This window comes from Triturus cristatus, chromosome 10 (genome assembly GCF_964204655.1).
Source record: "Triturus cristatus chromosome 10, aTriCri1.1, whole genome shotgun sequence".
Lineage (NCBI taxonomy): Eukaryota > Metazoa > Chordata > Amphibia > Caudata > Salamandridae > Triturus > Triturus cristatus.
In genome coordinates, this window is record NC_140593.1 from 360399029 (window position 1) to 360422202 (window position 23174).

Sequence of the window (23174 nt, forward strand, 5' to 3'; positions counted from 1 at the left end):
AGAGTCACATTGCTCTCCAAGTTCCGACCACAGGGCCAGTCAGTGATTTCCAGGCCATAGCTGTACACCATTTGGCTCACACCAGGGCCAAATCTACAGTGTACCCACTTTTCATGTTCTAGATCTCAGGAATAACCCTAAAATACAAAGTTTCTAATGAACAGGGAAGGGAGTGACTAAGCTCAGAGCTTAGGGCATCAATCACCACTGCCCAAAATGGACACAAACTGGAGCAATACCATACCATGTGTACAAGTCGGCGTCCAATTGTCTGCATCATGGACAAGGGCACAAAACCCATAAACCACCTGGACTTTGTGTGGGGTCATATAAGTTATGTTAACATAATTAAATTGGATATATTTTAAGTTCATGTCCCTAGATTGTTTTTTAGGAGAAGCCAATATCTTGTAACAATCTGGGTCCATATTATCATGCTGTAGGATCCCTTCCCATCTGTCCCATAAGGTGGATAAAGAGCTACGGGCCATTGCTGAGAGAGATCGGTAAAGCCAGGTTACCAGGTGTCTGGTGTTGCCTAATGAAACCAATGATTGCACAACTGCATGAACTGTGGGATCGTCCCACTCCCCTGCCCACAGATCTCGAAATGCCAGAGTCAATGCCTCATACATGAGAAACTGTCCTGGTGGCCAGTCATACTGAGCCATTAAGTCTTCCAGTGGTGTAATGTGCTCTGTTGATAGCAGTCCCCAGCTGTTACCAGTCCGGCATCCATCCAGGCCGTCAGTTGACCAGCTGTGAAAAAGGGAAGGGGTTCACCATAGTGAAGTCCCACCAACAGGTGCGGTGGTGCATACAGGGGCATACCTGCTGTTTTCAAGACACATCAGTGCCAGCATTTCAGCACTGCAGACAGCAGTACCTCCCGGTGCGAGGTCCTCATCACAAGGCAAAGCAGGTTTGCTAGTAAGGTTCGCAGGTGAGCTGACTGTCTTATTGCCCCTAGCTCACCCTGATTATCCCCATCCAGCCATAATGTGATCCACTGAAGTTGGGAAGCCAAAAGATATAGTTCAAAATCAGGGGCACCCAAACCTCCCTCTACAGGGGGCCGTCTGAGGACAGCCAGTGACACCGGATGGCAACCTCCGTTACAAATCAAGTCACACAGCAGAGTGTCTAGTTGTTTAAACTATGAGACTGGTACCCCCACTGGTAAATTAGGAAAAAAATAGAACAGCCTCTGGAGCATGACCATCTTAGACACTGAGATCCAAGCCATGATAGGTAATTTGAGAGAGTGCCAAAAAGAAACACAGGATTTTAGGGAACTTAGGGACTGATTACGATGGCGGGCGGATCGCCACCCCCGGCCCGGCGGTGGCGATCCGCCTGACATCGTAAAGAGAATTACCCACCGCCATATTAAGATGGCGGTGGGTATTGCGGCGGATGGAAAGTCTGTCTGCTGGTTTTCCACCGGTCTGCAATCATTACGATTGCAGGCCGGGCAAAGCCTGGGCACATATATGCTGGCGGTGCCTAGCAGGCACCGCCAGCCATATTAGGATGCTGGGATTAAAAGGCCTGGAAAGGCTGGTGGGGATTTGCTTTGGGGGCCCATTGCAGGCCCACAGGGGAGGTTGGGGGGTGGGGGGCTGCACTTGGGGGTACCTATGGTACCCCCCTACATTGCCATGTACTAGGTGGCAGGCACCGCGCAGTGAATTCCACTTTGTGCATGGCAATACACAACATGGCATTTTACCATTGCGGCGGGTGCTCCTGCCAGCAGCACCCGCCACAATTTTAAAATGCCAGATGCACTGTCGTGGTGGTGTCTCATCATAATCGGGGTGGCGGGACCGCTGCATGGCAGGCGGGCGGTCCCATTACCGCTAGGGGGCAGGCGGGCTAAAGTCCGCCCGCCATCCTAATGACCCACTAAGATCTTTCCACAGATTGCTCTCCCGTAGATCCTCCAAGGAATGAAAGATCTGGGTTCCTAGATATTGAAAGGAGGTGGGTAACCATGTCAGAGGGAGGCCCAGTGGGCTCACCACGCCAGTGGGTACAGGTAATATATGCGTGTTGGTTTATTGACCCAGAGGCCCGGCACTGTCTCAAAATCTCGTAAGATTTTAAATGCCTTAACAACGCCCAAAGTTCCGTCCCTCGGATAAACGAGGATATAATTTGTGTAAAGTGAGATGATATGTTCCTCTCCTTCGACTGCTATACTGGAACCCCTGCCTACCTGTCTAAAGAGCAATGTTAGGGGATCAAAAGACAGGGTGCATAGAAGAGGGGACAGTGGGCAGCCTGTGTGGTGTCTCTGCATACCTTATATTGTGGAGAGAATGTGGTGCCAGTCTTGACCCGAGCCATCAGGGCTGTGTAGAGTTATCTGATCCATTGGATCCAACTTTCCCCTGGGCCCATCAGCTGCGTTACCTCGAACAAGAAGTCCCATCTCAATGAATCAAATGCTTTTTTGAGGTCTACAGACATTAATACAGTGTCTCTGCAAGCTTGGGCCTCCTGGTGATACATATCATGATACAACCTTCTAAGGTTCTGAAATGTATTACGAGCAGGGATAAAACCGCTCAGATCACGGTGGATCAATGCTGGCAAGTGTGGGAGTAGCCAGAGAGCCAGTACCTTACTAAGGATCTTAAAATCCAAATTCAGCATGGACAGGGGACGGAACTCAGTAACTTGAGCTCCCTGTGTCTTAGTTTTAGGGAGAGGTACAACAACTGCATCTTTGGTGGAGTCAAAGAGTGTGCGGAGTCGCAAGCAATCAGCATAGAGTTACTCCATAGGTGGGGCCAGAGTCCCAGCATATCCTGCATAGAACTTGGCTGAAAGGCTGTCGGGCCAGGCATTATGCCTGTCGCCATTCCCTTGATAGCTATTCTAATCTCCTGCACTGATATAGGACCCCCCCCAGATTCTCATGTTACTCCTCAGGTAGGTAGCTCATTTAGTGATAGGTTGACCTGAAGGCCGATCATGCCTCTGGTTGAAGAGGTTCAGAGGTAGCATAAAAAGTCTCATTGCATCTGCAGAATTCAGCATTAATGGAAACAGGGGAGTACAGCAGCTGTTTGACATCTGTGATGGGGGCCCCTCTTGATTCAGGTCAGATAAGCCACGCTAGCAACCTGCCAGATCTCCCCTCCTCTTCATGTGCTCTGGCAATATAATATTTGTGATCATTTCAATGGTAGCCTTATATTGTTCTTGTGCATCCCGAATCTCATTTAAGATATCTGGGCTAGTGCCAAGAGAGTTGTTGAGGGTGTGCAATCTACCATCCAAAGTCTGAATCTCCCTGTTCAACTCCTTCTGTATGTCAGTCGTCTGGCAAAGGCAATGGCCCCACACTACCACATTAGGGGCTTCCCACTCTACTATACCTGTGGATGTTGAGCCCTGGGTATGAATGATCAAAGTAATGGGAGACTACTTATGCCAGAGAGTCTCTGCATCAATCATCTTCCAAGGAGGATGGGTTAAGATGCCATGTGGGAATTGGTGGTCAGTCTTCCATTATTCAAAACCCCAGGAATACAGGGCTATGAACGGAGAGTGCGTACCCCAATTATTCAGAATTGATGCTGTATTGGCTGAGCCTATGAGTAAACACAAATCGGTCTATCCAGGTAGGAAGTTTGTGGATGTGTGAAAAATATGAGTAATCTCTATCCTCCGCATATTGGGTCTTCCTAATATCAGCCATCTCCCAGTGTTCCAATCAGTCCTGCAGGCCTTCTGCCAACTTATTATATAGTGTATAGGGTATAGTGGTCCAATAACACGTCCACGACACAATTAAAATCTCCACCAAACAGTAGGCTATCATTAAGGCGTCCTGCCAGGTATATCGAAAGGGATTGGAAGAAGGCCACGTGATCCTGTTCGGGGCATAAACACTACTCAAGGTTATCTCTTTCCCAAGCAGTGGGCCTTCAAGGAACATGTATCTACCCTTTTTATGAATGAGAGATCAAGTAAGCTCAAAGGGAGTCTCTGCCCTAACCCATATCGAAGTTCCTCCAGCATAAGCAGAGTATGAGATGGCATAAACTGCCCTCGCCACCTGTGCCTCAATCGATCAGTCTCCTCCCCTTCCAGGTGTGTTTCCTGAAGTATGGCCACTTGTAGCTCCCACTGCTTTAGGTACCTGTGAATGTTGTGTCTCTTGGAGGTTGATCCTATTTCCCTAATGTTCCAGGACAGAGAAGTCAGCGCCCGCCGGAGGTCAGCCATTGAAAGCTACATAGTACGCGGACCACAAATGTCATACCGCACCTCCCCTCACACATCCCCCCACCCATAGATGCACAGCATGGTCCTTGTGCAAACAAATAAAAAATAGAAAACAACTTGCAATCACAAACTCCCCAACCACAGGGCAATACAGCAACGGCTAGCTGTCCAAACTGAGTATTTCGAAACATAACCTTAATGAGTGAATCCCCTAGTCAGCTGGCAAGGGCTTTTCTAAGAGGGGCAGCCTAAGGTGAGCTCGCCCGGTCAGTGTCGGGCCAGCCCAGTGCATAATGAACAGATCAAGATACCCCCCAGCAACCTATCTTATTCACACACATCTCCGTCATGGGCTTCAAGAGGGCACCAAGCATATTTGAGGAAAGCCTCCCTCCCCATTCCCCATGAACAACCCTCCCACTCTATATTGATGAGAACACGAGTAGCAAAGGAAATCAGATCAGGTTCTTGGCAGTCTGTGGGGTCTGGTGTTTTCACCATGAGAAGGTGCAGATTCAGACAGCACAGACTTGTGCCCGGACGTGGTCCCAGACCCGAAGTCTGTTTTGTGAGCAATTACAATGTCTGCAACTGTCTGAAGAGCCGCCGCCCGTACCCGTTCAGTCTGTGTGGAAGATGGGCCACCCTGTCCTTCATGGGCACCTTTGTACTCTTCTCCTGGGTGCAGCAGATTGATTTACGGCAGGGGAGTTCCCGCCTTATATGCCTCCAGCCAGGTTCACGCCGATTCCAGGTTTTCACAGAAGTGTGTGGTTCCATCAAGTATAATCCAGAGTTTGTAAGGAAACATCAGGGAGTATTGTATGTCCCTGTCCCGGAGAGCAATCTTAAATTCCAGAAATGAGGCCCTTCTGGGCTGTACCACTGACGTAAAGTCCAGAAACACCAATACCCTGCTATTGCCCACCGTAAAGCAGCCCCCCGAGCATGCCCTCTGCATATTAATATCTCTGTCCCGGTAGTGCAACAGTCTAGCCACAACTGGTCTAGGAGGCATGACCGGGGCTGGTGGGCATGCCGGGACCCTGTGTGCATGTTCCAGTGCAAAGAAGAGAGTAAGCAAGCCCTGAAATACCTCTGACTTCAGCCAGTTCTCCAGAAAGATTACCATGTCGTCTCTTTCCACTCCTTCGGGAAGGCGTACCACCCAAATGTTGGTCCACCTGTTGCGGCCTTCCATGTGGTTTTCAAGGACCTGGAGCCTCTCTTGCAGCTCAGATACTTGGCATGTGAGTGTTGAACATTCAGGATGAAGTTCCTTCATGGAAGTCTCTACATCCTTGACTCTATCCGCACATTTGTGGTGTTCTGCCTGTAACAGACCAAGGCCCACCAATACCATACCTATATCCCTCTGGAGGGTGGCCCTGGTGTCTGCTATGGGTGCCAGTATTTTATCAAGCGAAGGCTTATGGGGTCTACGGTTTTGGTGACATCATTATTGTCTATCGGAAGATTGTGGGATGATCGCTCATTTCTGACGTTGCCCATGTCAGTTTGATTCCTGGTTTCCCCATCAGGGTGGCAGTAGTGTTAAAACGGGCAGGTCAAAAATACAGTAGTCTTGTTCACACCTATGGAATTTTCAAGTCACACCATAGGCCCATCTTTTTAGCTGAGGACAAACTATATGATGAATTGAGGCCTTCAGTCCAAAAGATGTCTTAGGGGTGGGAAACTATAGTCACTTAGAGTGTCCTATCGCTCAGGATTTCTGGGCAGTAAGTAAACACATGTGGATTCAACACTGCATACCCTATCTCTGAAGAAGCACTGCAGGTGGGCACCGCCCAGGCAGAAACTGGTGCCAGATCATGAGGCTATACTTTGTGGGGTGTGGCATAAAAGAAGCACCATTCTAGTGGACATGTATGAGTCTCCGTGATACGAGGGAAAAGGGGGGAGTGATTATAGTTGGGGCATGGCGGGCACATGTCGCTCTTCCACTCATCGTAATATCCCGGTGGTATATCATGTCTTGCTGGGGGCTACCTCGCAGTCACTGGGTTATAATCAGCCAAGGTGGGTCCTTTCAAGCATACCATCTGGCCACAAGCCTAGTCCTTGGCATCCCAACAGCACTCCAACAGTCACCTGTGGGCGCCTCTCCTCAATTTCACTCCCCTACTCCCCTCCTAGGCAACCTCAGCTTTCTTGCCAACCACCTCCAGCAAGCAACATATCTGGGGAGGCAGGTCTCCTCTTAGTCAGAGGAGCTCTCTCCTAATTACGACCTCATTCAACTTCCACAAGGTCTATTCCCCACAGCCAGGCTGCCCCTGGGCCACTGGGGCCGTCTGCAGTGTGGTACAACCTCACTATGGTCTCCAAAGCTGCTGATGGGTCCCAGACAGTTGCATCTGTGCCAGCAGATGTAGATCGCTGCAGTGCAGGCCCCACCAGCACTATTATATTTGAAGTCAGCCTGCCTGATTATGCCGGAGTGTTGGGTCATCATCAGAGCGGCAGAGGGCATAGCACTCGTGCCACTGCAAGGTAAAGTTATCAAAACAAAAAAAAAATCAGGCCCACTGGGTCAGTGTTCAGTCCTTGGGGATCCCAGCCAGTCCATTCAGGAGTAAAGTGCGGGGCCATTCAGGGGTATTGCAGCTCCCGCTAGGAGGCCATCTTCTTGTCGCTGCGTTCAGGGTCCTCCACCAAATTCTTCACAAGTGGCAGGAACCCAATGTAAGGGGCGATGCAGCGTGGCAGTATGATCTCACCTCAGCCGCTTCCATTTCTGCACCCCATGTGCTACTGGGCCGTTCCAGCTTCACTTGGGCCTCCATACTACAGGAGTGCGCTGCAGGATGCTCTCGTTAGCGCTTCCAGCCATCTGTCTTCTAGGGATTCCCCAGGGGTAAGCATTGGTTATATTCTTCAGGGTCATTCACTGGAAGCTTGATGGGCCAGAAAATGCCTATTGGTGAGCAGATGTCCACGGGTATACAGGATTTTGTCCGTGCCCAGCACGGAGCTCATTTAACAAGCGTACAATGCGGTCGCCATCTTGGCTACCCACTAAATTACAATATAACACCTTATAATGATACTTTTAGATTGGAAGCAACTAAAAATATAACCCAAGAGTTAATTTTAAATGTTTTTTAAAATCCAATTTATTGGTGGAATGAAACTTTGACTAACTATGTTCGAAAAGGTACTTATAGAAAGGTTATCCCTCCCTGCCTAAACATTTGAAGGAATCTGGGCAAGTATTCAACTGTTGCTTGTCTGCTAATTGCTCTCCTGTGATGAGATGTGGATTTCTCCCCGACAGAGGACAAAGGGCTTGGGTGTGGGTGTGGGGAAATATTGGTCTACCCTTGACAGGATAGCCTGGGGACTGTGCCCAAGGACTAGTTACACTTCAAAGAAGCCTACCCTTTCACATGGAGATGAACCTGAAACCATTCCTGCCTCCATCCTTTGTACATCTGGTCAGCTTGGCTCCAAGCCAAGTGGAAGGGCAGCTGCCCCAGAATTAGTATGGACTGACCACAAGGGAGGGTTTGTTCATTATAATAGCCACACCTCTGGGTGTGTCCAGTGAGCTCTGACTAAGGGATGAAAGGTCCTGCCATCTTGAATTTAGGTAGAGGGAGGTACCATGAACAGTTTACAGTTAAACTCACTGGAAGTGTTGTAAACATAGGTAGGACCACATCTGGGAACTCTTACCACATCGACTAGGAAGTGGCCAGTGGTTGCCCTCCTCCCCCCGCAGACTCACACTGGGTATAAAAGTGGCAGCCCCTGTGACCTCTCCAGAACACTCCTGGACCAGAGAAGAATATGAAATAGGACTGTCCTGTTGTCTGAAGAACCTAAAGGGAAACTGGACCTGCCTGCCTTGAGCCCAGGACCCCAGGAGTGACTCCAAGGGTCAGTTGGCTGACCTTTTTGATAATTACCGTTAAAACAAGCTTCCAGAGGCCTTTTCCTGCTTCACAGCAGGACCAGGACCTGACCTGGGTCTCTTCTGATGGCCTCTGTGGGAGTGAGTCATGACCTCAAGTACTGTCCCCAAGGTCCAGGACCTTTGGCTGTGGTTAGAGTGTAGTCCTCCCTGTCTAATTGAAAGCTTCACTGGACTCAATGTCGACAACATTAACCGGGTTCAATAACTAGCAGCACTCAATCAACTACTTCCCCATACTCGACGCTGAGCAGCACCTGAATGATGGGTTCACTGAACTCGACACTGAGTAGCATCTAAGCAATATGGACAACCTACTGTAGAGTCGTGAGGGAACCCTTTTTCAGACAAATCATTGTGCAATTAGTTCTTCAGTATCAATATCAAGTGAAAGTGAAGAACATGTTTGTGCAATGTCAATGTTTACTTCAGAAAAGTGTGCGCATTTTGGACTGGCTGCATGTGAAGAAAAATACAGGTCAAAGAAAGGTCGATATGAGAACGCACCAAAGTAATTCAAACAGTGTCCGAAGATTACACTCAAAGTAACCAGTTGCTCAATACTTTTTATTATCGACAGTTGTGCGTCAATAAACATTATTCCTGAGGAGAAATACAAGGAACTATCTCCATTTCCCCGACTTATGCCATTCGAAACTAAAGTGCATAAATAGTAAGTCAGTTCCCTTTGTTGTTTCATGGAAAACTCAAGACTATGAAAGCGCAATTACACATAAAAGAGGGCATCCATCTTGTTGTGCAAAGACACTGACAAATTGCATTTCATATACAGGAAGCTGTTGGAAAAGAACTGGAATCATTACTCAAACATGATATCATTGAGTGTTCCACTGGTCCAACACCATGGGTTTCTCCCATATTGGTAGTACCCAAGAAGGACAATAAATGAGCTGTACGCATCTGCATTGACATGTGTCAAGTGAACAAGGGAATTGACATCTAGGTCTGCATATTGCTGACATGATAACACTATTGAGTGGGGCAAAGGTCTTCTCTCACCTAGATTTGAATAAAGGATATCATCAGTTGAAACTCAAGGAGAATTGTAGGTACATTACAAGTTTACAACCTTGTCTACACATATTGGTCTGTTCCAATATAAATGGCTGAGTTTCAGTGTGTCATCAGCTGCAGAACTTATTGAAAATGTAATTTGACGTATCATACAGCCTGTCATGAATGCTTTCAAGAATAGACATGACATATTGGTTTTCAGAGCTACACAAGAAGGAGTACGATAAAACTCTCATGCAAGTGTGTCATTTACTTGTTGATGCAGGTTTACCTTTGAATGGTGAGAAATGTGAGTTCCATAAGACAAAGCTAAAATTCTTTGGACATATCTTTTTTCATGGGGGTATGACATCCAAAACAGCTAAAGCCAGTCCCTTACAAGATGTGTTTATGTTACGCTCATTCCTTGGCATTGCCAACTACTGTTTTAGATACGTATGGGAATGCCACCATAAGTGAAAGTGTAAGAATGTTTCATTTCATTGGTCACATGAATACAAGCAAAGCTTCAAGAAAATCAAACAAGCTATTGAAAATGCTACTGAATTCGCATACTTTGATCCAAAGATTCATGCTGAGGTTGTTGTTGATGTGAGCCCAGTCGGTTTATGTGCAATCCTTTGCACAGCACAGCAAACACCTAAATGCTTTACAACATATTGTGGAATATGCAAGTAGAACTTTGTCCCAAACTGAACTTGCTTCTTCACAACCTGAGAAAGAAAGTTTAGCACTGACGTGTACTTTTGAACATTTTAATGTATTGGTAAATGGAAAGCCTTTCACGCTTGTGTTGGATCATCACTTTCTTTGTGAAATCAATCACACCAGCTGCCATTTCTTTGGACCATATTGTCACTGCCACAAGTCAAGATAGTGACATTTTAATACCAAGAGACATTATTACACATAAGTCTTAGAACCAGCACTCTTGACCTCTTACCAGTGACAGTGAATATCAATTTTTTAAATGTCAAAGATGAACTTTCCCTTACTCAAGAAGGATTATTCTAAGAGGTTTGGAATTATTAGTCCAGAGAGTCAGAGACAACAGATAATTGAAATGGCCCATGAAGGACCTTGTTGAAATATTCCCACAAAACGAGCTCTCAGAGACTGAGCTGGGTTTCCTCATCTCAATGAGAGAGTTGAAAGGGAATTGAAGGCCTCCCATCTATGCAACTGCTTTTCATCGAAAACTACTCAACACACCTTAAACATGTCAGTGTTGCCAAAGCATGTATGGTCAAGAATTGCTGCTGAATTCTTTGTCCATTTGACAATGGACATCACCTGAAGGTGATTGTTGATTAATACTCCCATTTTCCATTGATAGATGATCTCTCATCTATCACTCAAGAAAGGGTCATTAAATGGCATCTTTGCAGCATCGGGTGTTGCTGTGATCCTAAAATCTGACAACGGCCCACCCTTCAACCATCGAGAATTCAGAGACTTTCTCAGTCATCTTAATGTGAAGCATCAGAAGAGCACATCTCTTTGGTCACAGGTCATTGTCCTTATCGAACATTTCATGAGCACTCTAAAAAAAGCTGGATTGGAAAAGCTCGACCTTAACACTGTCTTGATTTCTACTCTTCAAGATTACTGTTTGACCCCTCACCCGACCACAGGTGAAAACTCTGCAAACTTGATGTTCGGGAGATCCATGATGACCAAGTTACCTCAATGGACCAACAGAAGATCAAGTACCGAGGAAGACACACGTATAAAAGACTTGTATCGTAAAAGGAAAATGTAGGCCTATGCCGACAATCTTTGACATGCAAAATACATTACTTTCAGTAAAGGAGATCGAGTGCTTTTCCATCAGTCTAGAAGACAAACATCTGATGCTCCCTTCGATGCTGAACCATTTCATTTATGACCACCAAAGGAAACATGGTAACTACCCAGCATCCTGGGAAGTCCATTACGCGAGATTCCTCACATTTCCGACATGTGGCTCATCACTCATCAGGCACTGATGTCAATGTGGAGATTGAGTCTGAAAGAACAATTGAAAACCCCCTGACTGCTGTTGTTCCCACATCGCCAATGCAGATCAAGGACATTTCTACTGCCTGTCCCCACTTTTCAAAGACACGATCGGAACGTGTGAACAGAGTGCCACAAAGAATCAGCGAAGAGCTATGAATGTATATATCTTTGTAAAAACAAAATTGTTATTTAACCCGGGGGCGGAGGATGCAGTATAATGCGAGCTAGCAAACATTTGGCTCCTGATGGGCTCCGTAGAACTGTGACTTAAGTGATAGAGCATAGGGAAGTGTATAACTGAATGCAGGTTCAAAATGTTGAGTTCATGGTTACACGCAGGTGGATAAAGACATGTAATAGCAAGTGTATGGTGTAGTCATTGACAGCTACCCAGGCTGGGGAGGACACTACATCTACATCAACAACTTCACCAGACCCGACGCTGATCAGCATCCAATCAGCTCGAATACCTTGCTCTGTGGCTCCCTGAGGTTGTCAAGCCCTTTCTTGGATCCAGTCAGCTGCCTGGCCCAATGAAGACTTTCTACTTCCATAACCGTTTTTAAGTGAGAAGGTAACTTTGTGACTGGGACAAACCTGGCCCTTGTATCCGACCCGAACTCCATTAGGGTTGACCTTAAATCTTAACCAGGTGCCTACAGTTGGTGCTTAGTGATTTTTGGAGCAATATTGAAATACAAACTTGAAAATTCCATAACTCCAGTCCTATTAGATGGATTTCTTTTTTTTGGTGTCATTGTATTTCTTACATTCTGTTCTATTTTACTGACTTGGAGTCCGCCCGCCATCGTGGTGGGGAATGGGACCGCCCGTCATGCATGTGGCGGTCCCGCACTCTGAATTAGGATGCGACCGCCACCAAGGCGGTCGCATTTTGCAATTTAACATTGCGGCGGGTGCTGCTGACTGCAGCACCTGCCGCAATGTCAAAAATGCATGTTGTGCATTTCACTTCACTACGTGGCAGGCACCATGCACTTGGTGCAGTGAAATGTAGGGGTGTACCCCAGTGCACAAACACATCCTCCCAACAGAAGGTGGGCCCGCATTGGGCCTCTGAAACCAATCCCAGCCAGCTTTTCCATGGCGGTTTCGCCGCCATGGAAAGGCTGGCTGAAGCCAGCACCCTAATTTGGCGGACGGTGCCTGCTAGGCACCGCCACTATTTTAGAGATGCAGACCACTCCGCCAGGCAATCGGTACGATTGCCTGTGGCGGTTCCGTGGCAGACGGTCTTTGCGTCCGCCACAGTCGCAGTCTATATCTGCCCGCCATCCTAATCTGGCGGGCTGTGAATCATCGTTCGATGGCGGATGTATCGCCACTGCACGGTTGGCGGCGGTGGTCCTCCCGCCATCGTAATGAGCTCCTTGGTTTGGGATTTTCTTGTAAGGTGTTTTCATTTTATTGCTGTTTGAGTAGTGCATAAATACTTTACATATTGTCTCCAAGTTAGTCTGGCTACTCTGTACCATAGCTACAAGAGTGTCGAGCGCAGGTTTTTTTGTGACTTTTGTGACTCACCTTGAGAAGAAAAGTGTGATTAGTATGCGAGTGGGTTCTCAACGCCCTCAACTACCACTTCGATTCCTTGCAGCTTTCATATTTTTTTCATATTTTGCCATTGCTTAGATGGACAGTGCCTTAAGCCGATGGCATTTCGAGGATGGTTATGTTGTTCCATTATTGTTCTACTGTAGTCCCGATTAGGTTTTCCTGATAGGACACGAAATACTCCATGTGTTAGACTTCAGAGGCACCATGAGTGCGATTGTGTTTTCCTCTTTGATGTATTTATTTTTTCACATGACAGCATTTGATTGCTAATTCATCTCTTTGTTGTTTGGGCTTTAGCCTGTCAAAAATACACAGTGCTAGTAATAATAGCTATTGCACGTTCATTAACTCTGTGGTAAAGATGCTGTTGGATATATAGCTTTGATTTTATTCACAATGTTAAAATGTGCTCGGACATAGGCTTCCTAAATATACAACTAAGATGTTGACCTTTTATCAAATGTCTCTACTATGGAATATTTTGCTTTGTGATTTTTAAGTACACCACTTACAACACAAAATTCATCAGCTGGGGGGCAACTTCGACCATCTGCCACTAAACACTTCTTCAAACAAAAAGCTGGTCCCGTTGCTTTTGCCAGTGCTTGTTTTGACTTGCTTGGCATAGTTTGCAAAAAGCTGCATTATATTCTTTCTTCCGGATACCATTGATTATTCGAATAAACTGGCACAATAAATAATTCTGAACTCAATGTTTTTGCGTTGTCTATATATTGTCATATAACTAAATATTTGAACCAAAAGACACAATCAGGGCGAGCTTTATAAATATTATTTCTGTAATCATTAGGTAGTCATAGTCAAATTACTTTATATTGTAACCTAATAACTAGCCATCTCTTGTGTCCAATTAAAAACACTGAATTTCTGAAACATCGGGTCCCTATTTCATCATATAAAACATGCATTTTGATTTCAGATATTAAATCGCAACTAAATTGTCAAGAGAATAAAAGCGTTCAAAATTGAACAAGAAAATGAGGAAGAGCCTAAATGTAATTGAAAGTACATATGAGAATGGATAATTAAGAAAGAGCCCCTGGTGACTTCATCTTCCTCTAGACAATGAAAAACATTAATTTAACTTAAGTTCAAAAAATGTTATTTTTTCATTATTTCACTTCCATAAACAGACACGGAAATTAGCAGCCAAATGCAATGTGCTCACTGATGAAACAGATTACCATTAGGAGCTTTCTCTTATTGCATTATATTTCGGTTCATTTTAGTTTTGTTTCTGCAACATTTCCTTGCACATTTATATGCACCAATTCTTGTTGTCGTCTTTCCAAAAGCCCCACAGGGTCTGATGCGGGCTCTGACGAGGATGAGATTTCTCTGACTGAGGAGGAAATGGAAAAACTGAAGGAACATGTGGAAGAAAAGAAGAAACTAATAGCGACCATAAGGAACAAACCTTGGCGTATGAAGAAGAAGCTGTCACTCTTACGGTAAGATGATGCGGTGCCTCCGCCACAACATTGCAAAGCCCACAGCCCCATTACTAATTAATCCAGGCTGCTTCATACTTAGCGCTTCCATTTCTAGAATACTTTTTTTCCTCATTGTGCTTGTATTTCCACTTGATTGAGTTGCTTGGACTCCAGCCAAGACAATCAAGACCTAGTGTATCAGTTCTCTGCAAGAAGGCAACACCATCTGATCGTTGTCTCTGGAAACGGAGAGCAGAGCTGCAAAGGACACAAGAAACTGATACCACAGCCTTCATCCGTACGTCTCCTTTTAATTAAATTCAGTTATCAAGATATCAGAACAAAGGGCAAGAAGGTCTCCACAAACAAGCTTCAATTAATAAATACTGCATTAGTCAAAAGTAATCTAAACAGTCTGGCGCACTGAGAATTACTAGAATGTCACAATCATGGTCGTTAACAAGTTGTTGGGGAAAATATATGTGATCTGTCTGAGGCCTGCAATAATTTACATCACTGCTCGACTGTTTTACGCTTGAGTTTTTAGGTAAGAACACCTACTGTCAGAGCCAGCAGAGCATTGTGAGGGTCATAGACTAGGTCTCATTACAAGTTTAGGTGCACATTTCGATCTCTGCGCAAATAGCATTTTACACAGAGATCGGAATTCTGAGGTTTGTGGTAATTTTCGCAAGGTGCAGATTTTGCAAAGAAAGATCTGACAACATTTGTAGCAGAAATATTCATGGTGAAAATGACACATTTTAGTGTGATAAATACTGAATCTGCACTTAATGTCTCATTTCTTGGCCAAGGACACAGAGTAGGTGGTATTTATTTGCTCAGTAAACATTTCCAGCCTGGGGTGTTGGTATTTACTTTATGCATTCAGCCCTCCTCGAAATGGTGCCCTTAATGATTGAGACATTAATTTAAAAACACTTTTAGTGAGAAAATGTGCAGTTGGAACAAAGGAACTGAAACTTGAACTTTGCCCATTTCCATAATTTACAGTAGTCAAGACATTGCTGGAGAACTGTACTAGTAAATTTTGAGGATATGGATATAGTGATACAAGAATATCTTGTACAAAATGCTGAAAGATAAGTGAATATAGATTTACTATCCTTAACTCCACATCAATGTTCCTCCAAGAAATACATCTATATATATATTCACTTAAAAAACCATAGGTTTCACACATGTTATAGTTAGCTGGACATTTCACTCGTTAAAAACCAATGAAATTCCCCCGTTATAGTTAGTGCAGGCAACTATAACTCACGCGACCGCAATCCTCTGCTGATGACGTCAGATATTACATCACTGATGACATATGTGTCTTTATGAAAAATAAATATTTGTAATATATGTATAGCTAAAGATTAATGGAAGAAGACATGGGTAAATAAGTGTCTAAATACAGTGATGTAATATCTGACGTCATCAGCAGAGGATTGCGGTCGCGTGAGTTATAGTTGCCTGCACTAACTATAACGGGGGAATTTCATTGTTTTTTTATGAGTGAAACCTATGGTTTTTTAAGTGAATATATATATATATATATATATATATATATATATATATATATATATATATATATATATATATTCACTGAAAAAACCATAGGTTTCACACATGTTATAGTTAGCTGGACATTTTACTCATAAAAAACCAATGAAATTCCCCCGTTATAGTTAGTGCAGGCAACTATAACTCACGCGACCGCAATCCTCTGCTGATGCTAATACTGTATTTAGACACTTATTTGCCCATGTCTTCTTCCATTAAATTTTAGCTATACATATATTACAAATATTTTTTTTTTCATAAACACACATATGTCATCAGCAGAGGATTGCGGTCGCGTGAGTTATAGTTGCCTGCACTAACTATAACGGGGGAATTTCATTGGTTGAGTAAAATGTCCAGCTAACTATAACATGTGTGAAACCTATGGTTTTTTCAGTGAATTTGCAAGGTTTTTTAAATGCTAATTCCTAACTATAACGTGTGTGAAACCTATGGTTTTTTCAGTGAATTTGTACGGTTTTTTAAATGCTAAGTTACTTTACGCCGTTCGTGGCGTGCGCGCCCACTTAACGCAGTTCGTTCCGTGCGCGCACAGTGAGCACGCGGTGCGCTTCGCGCACCGCGCGCCCACTTTACGCAGTTAGTGCCGTGCACGCACGGTGGGCACGCGGTGCGCCCCACGTTACGCTGGATGGGCCATGTACGCACGATGCGCTTCTTGCACCGTCCGCACACGGAGGACATATTATGCGCTTCGTTGTGAAAGGTAATCTATTAAATGTTCCATTGACAAATAAGCCATGCACAAATGGTGCCCTGTGGGCAACCTTTTGCACACGGGGGTGGGAAAAGGTGGTTAATTTTTTTTTTATAATTTTTTTTTACCGTACGCGTACGGTAAGCGTAATCGGCGTTTTTTCGAAAAAAAATAAAATTGAATTTTTTGCCTTGGGGGTCTTTTGGGACACCTTAATCAAGGCTAGGTGGTTAGGAGCTGTCTAACCTGCCCCTTTACATGTTTTCAACCTTTGTTTTTCCTCCCCCCCTCAGAGTGCGAGAGAGAAAATGGCGGCCGCCGCTTCCTGGTTTCGACCAATTCGAATGTTTACTAAGATCTAACAGCCAATCAGAATCGCGCTTGCGCACGGCACCGTGCGCGTACGGTAAGCTTACCGTAAGCGCACGGTAAGCGCACCGTAAGCTGCCACAGATATATATATTGATTTAAATGCTATTTTCTCAAGAACTACTGAACAGATTTACACCAGACCTACAAAAGGCACTTCCTTGACCTGTAGACTACCTCTCTGCCAAATTTCAAGTAACTCTGTTCAGCCGTTCGGGCTGTAGCTGTGTCTAAAGGTCCTATGGAAAAATGCATGGGAAAAACGCGTTTTGGGACCCCCCTTTTTTCTCAGCCCCCGCTTGACGAATCCCCCCGAGACTTTCAGGGTAGGAGCGGAGCGTAGCGCCCCATTAGTTTTGAAAATTTCGCGAGGATTCGTCGACCGGCGCCAAAGTTATTCCAAATAGAATGTTGCAGTTTTCCTATGGAAACAGGGTCCTAACTATAACTACCTACTGGCGACCGCCAGTAGGTAATATATATATATATATATATATATTAACTACTGGCGGTCGCCAGTAGATAGTTATAGTTAGGACCGTGTTTCCATAGGAAATCTGAAAATTCTATTTTGAATAACTTTGGCGCCTGTTGACGAATCTTCGCGAAATCTCCAAAACTGGAGGGGCGCTCCAGTCTGTTCCTATCCTGAAAGTCTCGGGGTGATTCGTCAAGCGGGGGCCGAGAAAAAGGGGGTCCCAAAATATGTTTTCCCCATGCAATTTTCCATAGGAACAGTTAATCGCAGCTACAGCCCGAACTGCTGAACGGAGTTACACCAATTTGGTAAAAAGGTAGCCCTTGGTTCACACTCGTGCCTTTTGCTTAAATGGTGTAAATCCGTTCAGTAGTTCCTGAGAAAATCAAAAGTAAAATTATAGATATATCTATGGGCGCGGTGGATCTGTGCACCCTGCCGATCACAAGCTGTATGCTAATTGGCTGTCAACACTCCAAACCAGGAAGTGTTGACAGCCATCTTGTGCCTCGGTAGAACCGAGGCACAAGAAAACAGAAGAAAAAACATGCAGAACGCAAAAAGGGGGCAGGGTAGAAATACCCTGACCCCCTAGGCCTGCTTAGGGGGTCCCACAAGGACACCCAGGGCCCAAAAAATGTTGTTTTTTTTAAAATCTGCAAAATCCGCCCTGGGTGTGCGGATCCTGCCGTTAAAAAAAAAAAAAAAAGCACGGACTCCCGTGCTTCGTTGCTAATTTGCCCCCAGATCCCGGGGGCTATGCTAATATTGTGTTGGGGGGATCAAAGGCCCCCCAAGCCCCTGGGACCGCCACCCCCTGGGGCTTTGTGAAAATATTTGCGGGGGGCTCATGGCCCACCCGCAGCCCCGGTGACCGCTAACCCCCGGGGCTTGTGTATTTAAAAAAAGAATAGGAAATACACTGTGTGGGGGGGCTCAAGCCCCCGGGGCTTTGTAAATTGGTGGGAGGGGGCCGCACGGCCCCCCCCTGGAGCCAATGATGGTCCTGGGGGCCGCAACCCCCCAGGGCCGGCTCCTGCAGTGTCCCGGGGTGCCCACCCCCGGGACACTGCTGTTTGCTATAGCAGGGCGGGAGACGCCACAGCAAACTTGGTTTGAATTTTGAAAGAAAGAGCAGGGAAACCTGCTCTCTCTTTAAAAATTCAAATCAAATTGCTTTTCCACACGGGGAGCTGCATGTTAGCAGCTCCCCATGTGGAAAAGCAATGCCGGCTCCCACAGGAGGCGGGGAGCCGGCGGGACCGTGGGGGGATTGGGGACCCCCCCACGGCCCCCAATGGAGAGGGCCAGCCGCGTCCCCACCAAAAAAATATATATAAATGAATACATTTGAAAGGCCATGCCCCGGGCTATGGGGTCCCCCGGGCTGATTAAGGCCTCGGGAGGGTGACCACGCGGCCCCCTTCCCAAATTTTAATAATAAAAAAAAAAAAAATTAGGGGGCAGGCCCTGGGGGATGGGGTCCCCAGGTCCAAAAAATGAGTAAAAGAAGGGGGGTACGCAGCCCCCCTTCTTAAAAAAAAAAAAAGAAATACCAGCATCGCGCCGGAGGCCATGCCCCCTCGTTTCAGCACTCTGCAAACACTCCCCCTGGCGCATTTGCAGATGGGGAACGAATTCCCCTTGAATACTGGGGGTCCCTGGGGCCCAACTAGCCCACCAAGAAACTCAAGTATGCGCCAGGGGGCTGCGTTGCCGAGAGGTGTTCTGAGGCCACGCCCCTTTTTACACCTCTCTGCAACGCAGCTCTGTGGTGCTTAATGGAGGTAGCTGGTGGTGTAGTTGTACCCAAGGGACCCTCAGGATTCAAGGGGGGGGGTAATCCCCCAACTTAAAACGCGCCACAGGCACGTTTGCACAGTGGTGAAGGGAGGGGTGGGGCCTGAGGTGATATGTGTGCAAACACGGCCTGTGGCGCGTTTTAAGTTCAGGAATTAATTCCTCTTCAATCCGGAGGCTCCCTGGGGGACAACTAGCCCACCAGGTACCTCCAGTAAGCGCCACGGAGCTGCGTTGCAGAGTGTTGTAAAAGGGGTGTGGCCTCAGAACACCTCTCTGCAAGGCAGCTCTCTAGCGCATACTGGAGGTACCTGGTGGGTTAGTTGGCCCCCAGGGACCCTCAGGATTGAGGAGGAATTAATTCCCCAACTTAAACCGCGCCACAGGGTGTGTTTGCAGACATGTCACTTCAGGCCACGCCTCCTTCCTTCACCACTGTGCAAACACGCCCCGCGGCGTGTTTTAAGTTGGGGGGTTAACTCTCTTTTAATACTGAGGGTCCCTGAGGGCCAACTAGCCCAACAGGTATCTCCAGCATGGGCCAGGGAGCTGCGTTGCAGACAGGGGTTCAGAGGCCACGCCCCTTTTTACACCTGAATGGAACACAGCTCTGTGGCCCTTACTGGAGGTACCTAGTGGTCTAGTTTGACCCTAGGGACCCTTAGGATTCAAGGGGACTTAATCTCTCAACTTAGAACAGCCACAGGGCGGGTTTACACAGTGGTGAAGGGACGGGACGGGGCCTGAGGTGATGTGTGCAAACACGCCCTGTGGCGCATTTTAAGTTGTGAAAATAATTCCCCTTCAATCCTAAGGGCCCCCGGGTGCCAACTAGCCCACCAGGTGCTTCCAGTAAGTGCCACTGCGCTGCGTTGCAGAGAGGTGGTGCAGGCTGTGCCCCTTTTTACACCACTCTGCAATGGTGCTTACTGGACGTACCTAGTGGGCTAATTTGCCCCTAGTGACCCTCAGGATTCAAGGGGAGTTAATCTCCCAACTTAAAATGGCCACAGGGCATGTTTACACAGTGGGGAAGGGAGGAGACGGGGCCTGAGGTGACGTGTGCAAACACGCCCTATGGCGCGTTTTAAATTGGGGAAATAATTCCCCTTTAATCCCGAGGGCCCATGGGGGCCAACTAGTCCACCAGGTGCTTCCAGTAAGCACCACTGTGCTGCGTTGCAGAGAGGTGGTCCAGGCCGTGCCCATTTTCTCTGCAACGCAGCTCTGTGGTGCTAACTAGAGATACCTGATGGGCTAGTTGTACCCAAGGGACACTCAGGATTCAAGGGGACTTTATCCCCCAAATTAAAATGGCCATAGGGCGTGTTTGTACACGTAAGCTCAGCCCTTCACCAGTGTGAAAACGCGCCCTGTGGCATGTTTTAAGAGGTAGTTTTAATACCCCTGCCCTATTATATACTAGGGGCTTACAGAGGAGGTCATGCTAATAACAGGGGTACCCCAACGCATAGTGTTCCCTAGTGTATGTAGGTGTTTTAACTGTATTCTAAGTGTCTTTTAGCATAGCACTGGCTCTAGGACTGGTTAGTCAGAGTCAGTTACCACCAGTACCCATCTGAAAAAGTTGAGGGTACAGGATGATTTTGAACAAAGACTCTTTCTGCTCCTCTGTTTGTTCTTTCTGCATGTCTTCCTTCTTCCTGCACCTTTCTTCATCTTTGAGGACTTCTGTAGCTTCTTTCTGCATTTCTTTTTCTTCTTTCTGTGTGTTTTTTCTTCTTTCTTCACATGTCCTACCTCTGTAGGCATAGTTAGAAGCTAACATTTTAAAAAGCTTTGAAATTAACTTAAAAAGCATAGGTTTCAGTTACGTTAAAGTTAGAAATTAGCATTTAAAAAACCTTTGAAATTCACTTAAAAAAGCATAGGTTTCAAGCACGTTATAGTTAGGAATTAGCATTTAAAAAACCTTAGAAATTCACAGAAAAAAACATAGGTTTCAGGGGTGTTATAGTTAGCTGGAAATTCCACTCATACAAAACCATAGAAATTCCTCTGTTATATTTAGTTCAGCTAACTATAACTCGCGCCCCGCAATTCACTGCTGATGATGCGATCCCGTTTTTAAAAAAATATTTCTTTTTAAGAAGGGGGGCTGTGTAGCCCCCCTTCTTTTTCTTATTTTTTTGGCCCTGCGGCCCCAATCCCCCAGGGCCTACCCCCAATTTGTATTTTTTTTATTAAAAACCAAAAAAAATCGGGAAGGGGGCCCCCCTTCCGAGGCCATAATTTGCCCTGGGGACCCCATCCCCCGGGGCATGGCCCTTTTCTAAAAAAATATGTTTTTTTATGGAGGGTGGCTGCGTAGCCCCCCACCTATGGCCCCGGGGACCCCATCCCCCGGGGCCTTTTTTTTTTTCTTAGGGAGGGGGGCCACGTGGCCCCCCTCCCGGGCCACTACTGGCCCCGGGGACCCCATCCCCGCAGTGTCCCGGGGTGGGCACCCCGGGACACTGCAGGAGCCGGCCCTGGGGGGTGGCGGTCCCCAGTTCCATCTTTGGCTCCAAGAGGGGGGCTGCGCGGCCCCCCTCCCACTGAATTTAAAGCCCAGGGATGGTGGTGGTCCCCGGGGCGTGTGGGGGGGCTTGAGCCCCTCCACACAGGTTTTTTATTTTAAAAAACAAGCCCCGGGGGGTGGCGGTCCCCGGGGCTGCGGGGGGGCCATGAGCCCCCCCACATACAATAAATTAAAGCCCCGGGGGTGGCGGTCCCTGGGGCTGGGGGGCCCCTCTGGGCCCCCCATTATAATAAAGAAATTGCCCCCGGGGGCTAAATCAAAACGAAGCGCGGGAGTCCGCGCTTCGTTTTTTTTTTCATTAGCGGGACCCTAAGCGCATCCCGCGATTTAAAAAAAAATATATATATGTTTTGGGGCCTTGGGGGTCCTTGTGGGACCCCCTGAGCAGGCCTAGGGGGTCAGGGTGTTTCTACCCTGCCCCCTTCTCGTGTTTTGTGCCTTTTTTTGTGCTTTCTTGTGCCTCGGTTCTACCGAGGCACAAGATGGCTGCCAACACACTTCCTGATTCAGAGTGTTGGCAGCCAATTAGCATTCAGCATGCGATCGGGAGGGTGCGCGCTTGGTTCGGGGAGGGTGCGCTTACGGTGCAGGTAGGGTCCGCGGATCCTCGCAGGCCATAGATATTTATGTACTTTTATCTCTAATTTTCTCAGGAACTACTGAACGGATTTACATCATTTAAGCAAAAGGCACGAGTCTGAACTGAGGACTACCTCTCTGCCAAATTTGGTGTAATTCCGTTCAGCAGTTCGGGCTGTAGCTGCGACAACAGATCCTACGAGCAATTGCATGGGGAAAACGCGTTTTGGGACCCCCTTTTTTCTCGGCCCCCGCTTGACGAATCACCACAAAACTTTCAGGGTAGGAGCGGAGCGGAGCTGGCCAAAAGTTTGGAAAAATTTGCGAAGATTCGTCAATCGGCGCCAACGTTATTCCAAATAGAATGTTGCGGATTTCCTATGGAAAATAGGTCCTAACTATAACTATCTACTGGCGATTGCCAGTAGATAATATATATATATCTATATATATATTTACATCCGGGGGGCCACTCTTGTAATGTTTTGTTGTGGAACTCGGCTGAAACTGAGTCCCAAGATGCCTGGCAACACTTCCTGGTAGAAGTGTTGTCAGCCAATTAGATTACAGCAAGAGGACTGTCTGATCATGGAGAATCTGCGCCTCTAGATATACAATTTTTTAAATCAGTTAATATCTCTATAACTACTGAACAGATGTACACCAAACTTCCCAAAGGCACTACTCTGTACCAATCTCTATCTTTCAGCCAAATTTGGTTTAATTCTGTTCAGTGGTTCAAGTTGTAGTCATGGTCGAGCAGTAGTCGTGTTCAAAAACCTTTTGGGAATTAACATGGGGAAAACGCATTTTGGGACCCCCCCATTTTTCTCAGCCCCTGCTTCATGGATCACCCAAAACTTTCC

General features: G+C 46.5%; 1 protein-coding gene across 1 annotated transcript in view; it reads left to right on the forward strand.

Moving 5' to 3' along the window:
• The window catches only part of LOC146789440 (transmembrane channel-like protein 2), a 566730-nt gene that overhangs the window by 158160 nt on the left and 385396 nt on the right, over positions 1-23174 (forward strand). The window contains exon 3 of the mRNA XM_085631099.1: positions 14113-14268. Within this exon, the coding sequence (XP_085487225.1) occupies positions 14113-14268 (156 nt within the window). The remainder of the gene's footprint in view (positions 1-14112; positions 14269-23174) is intronic.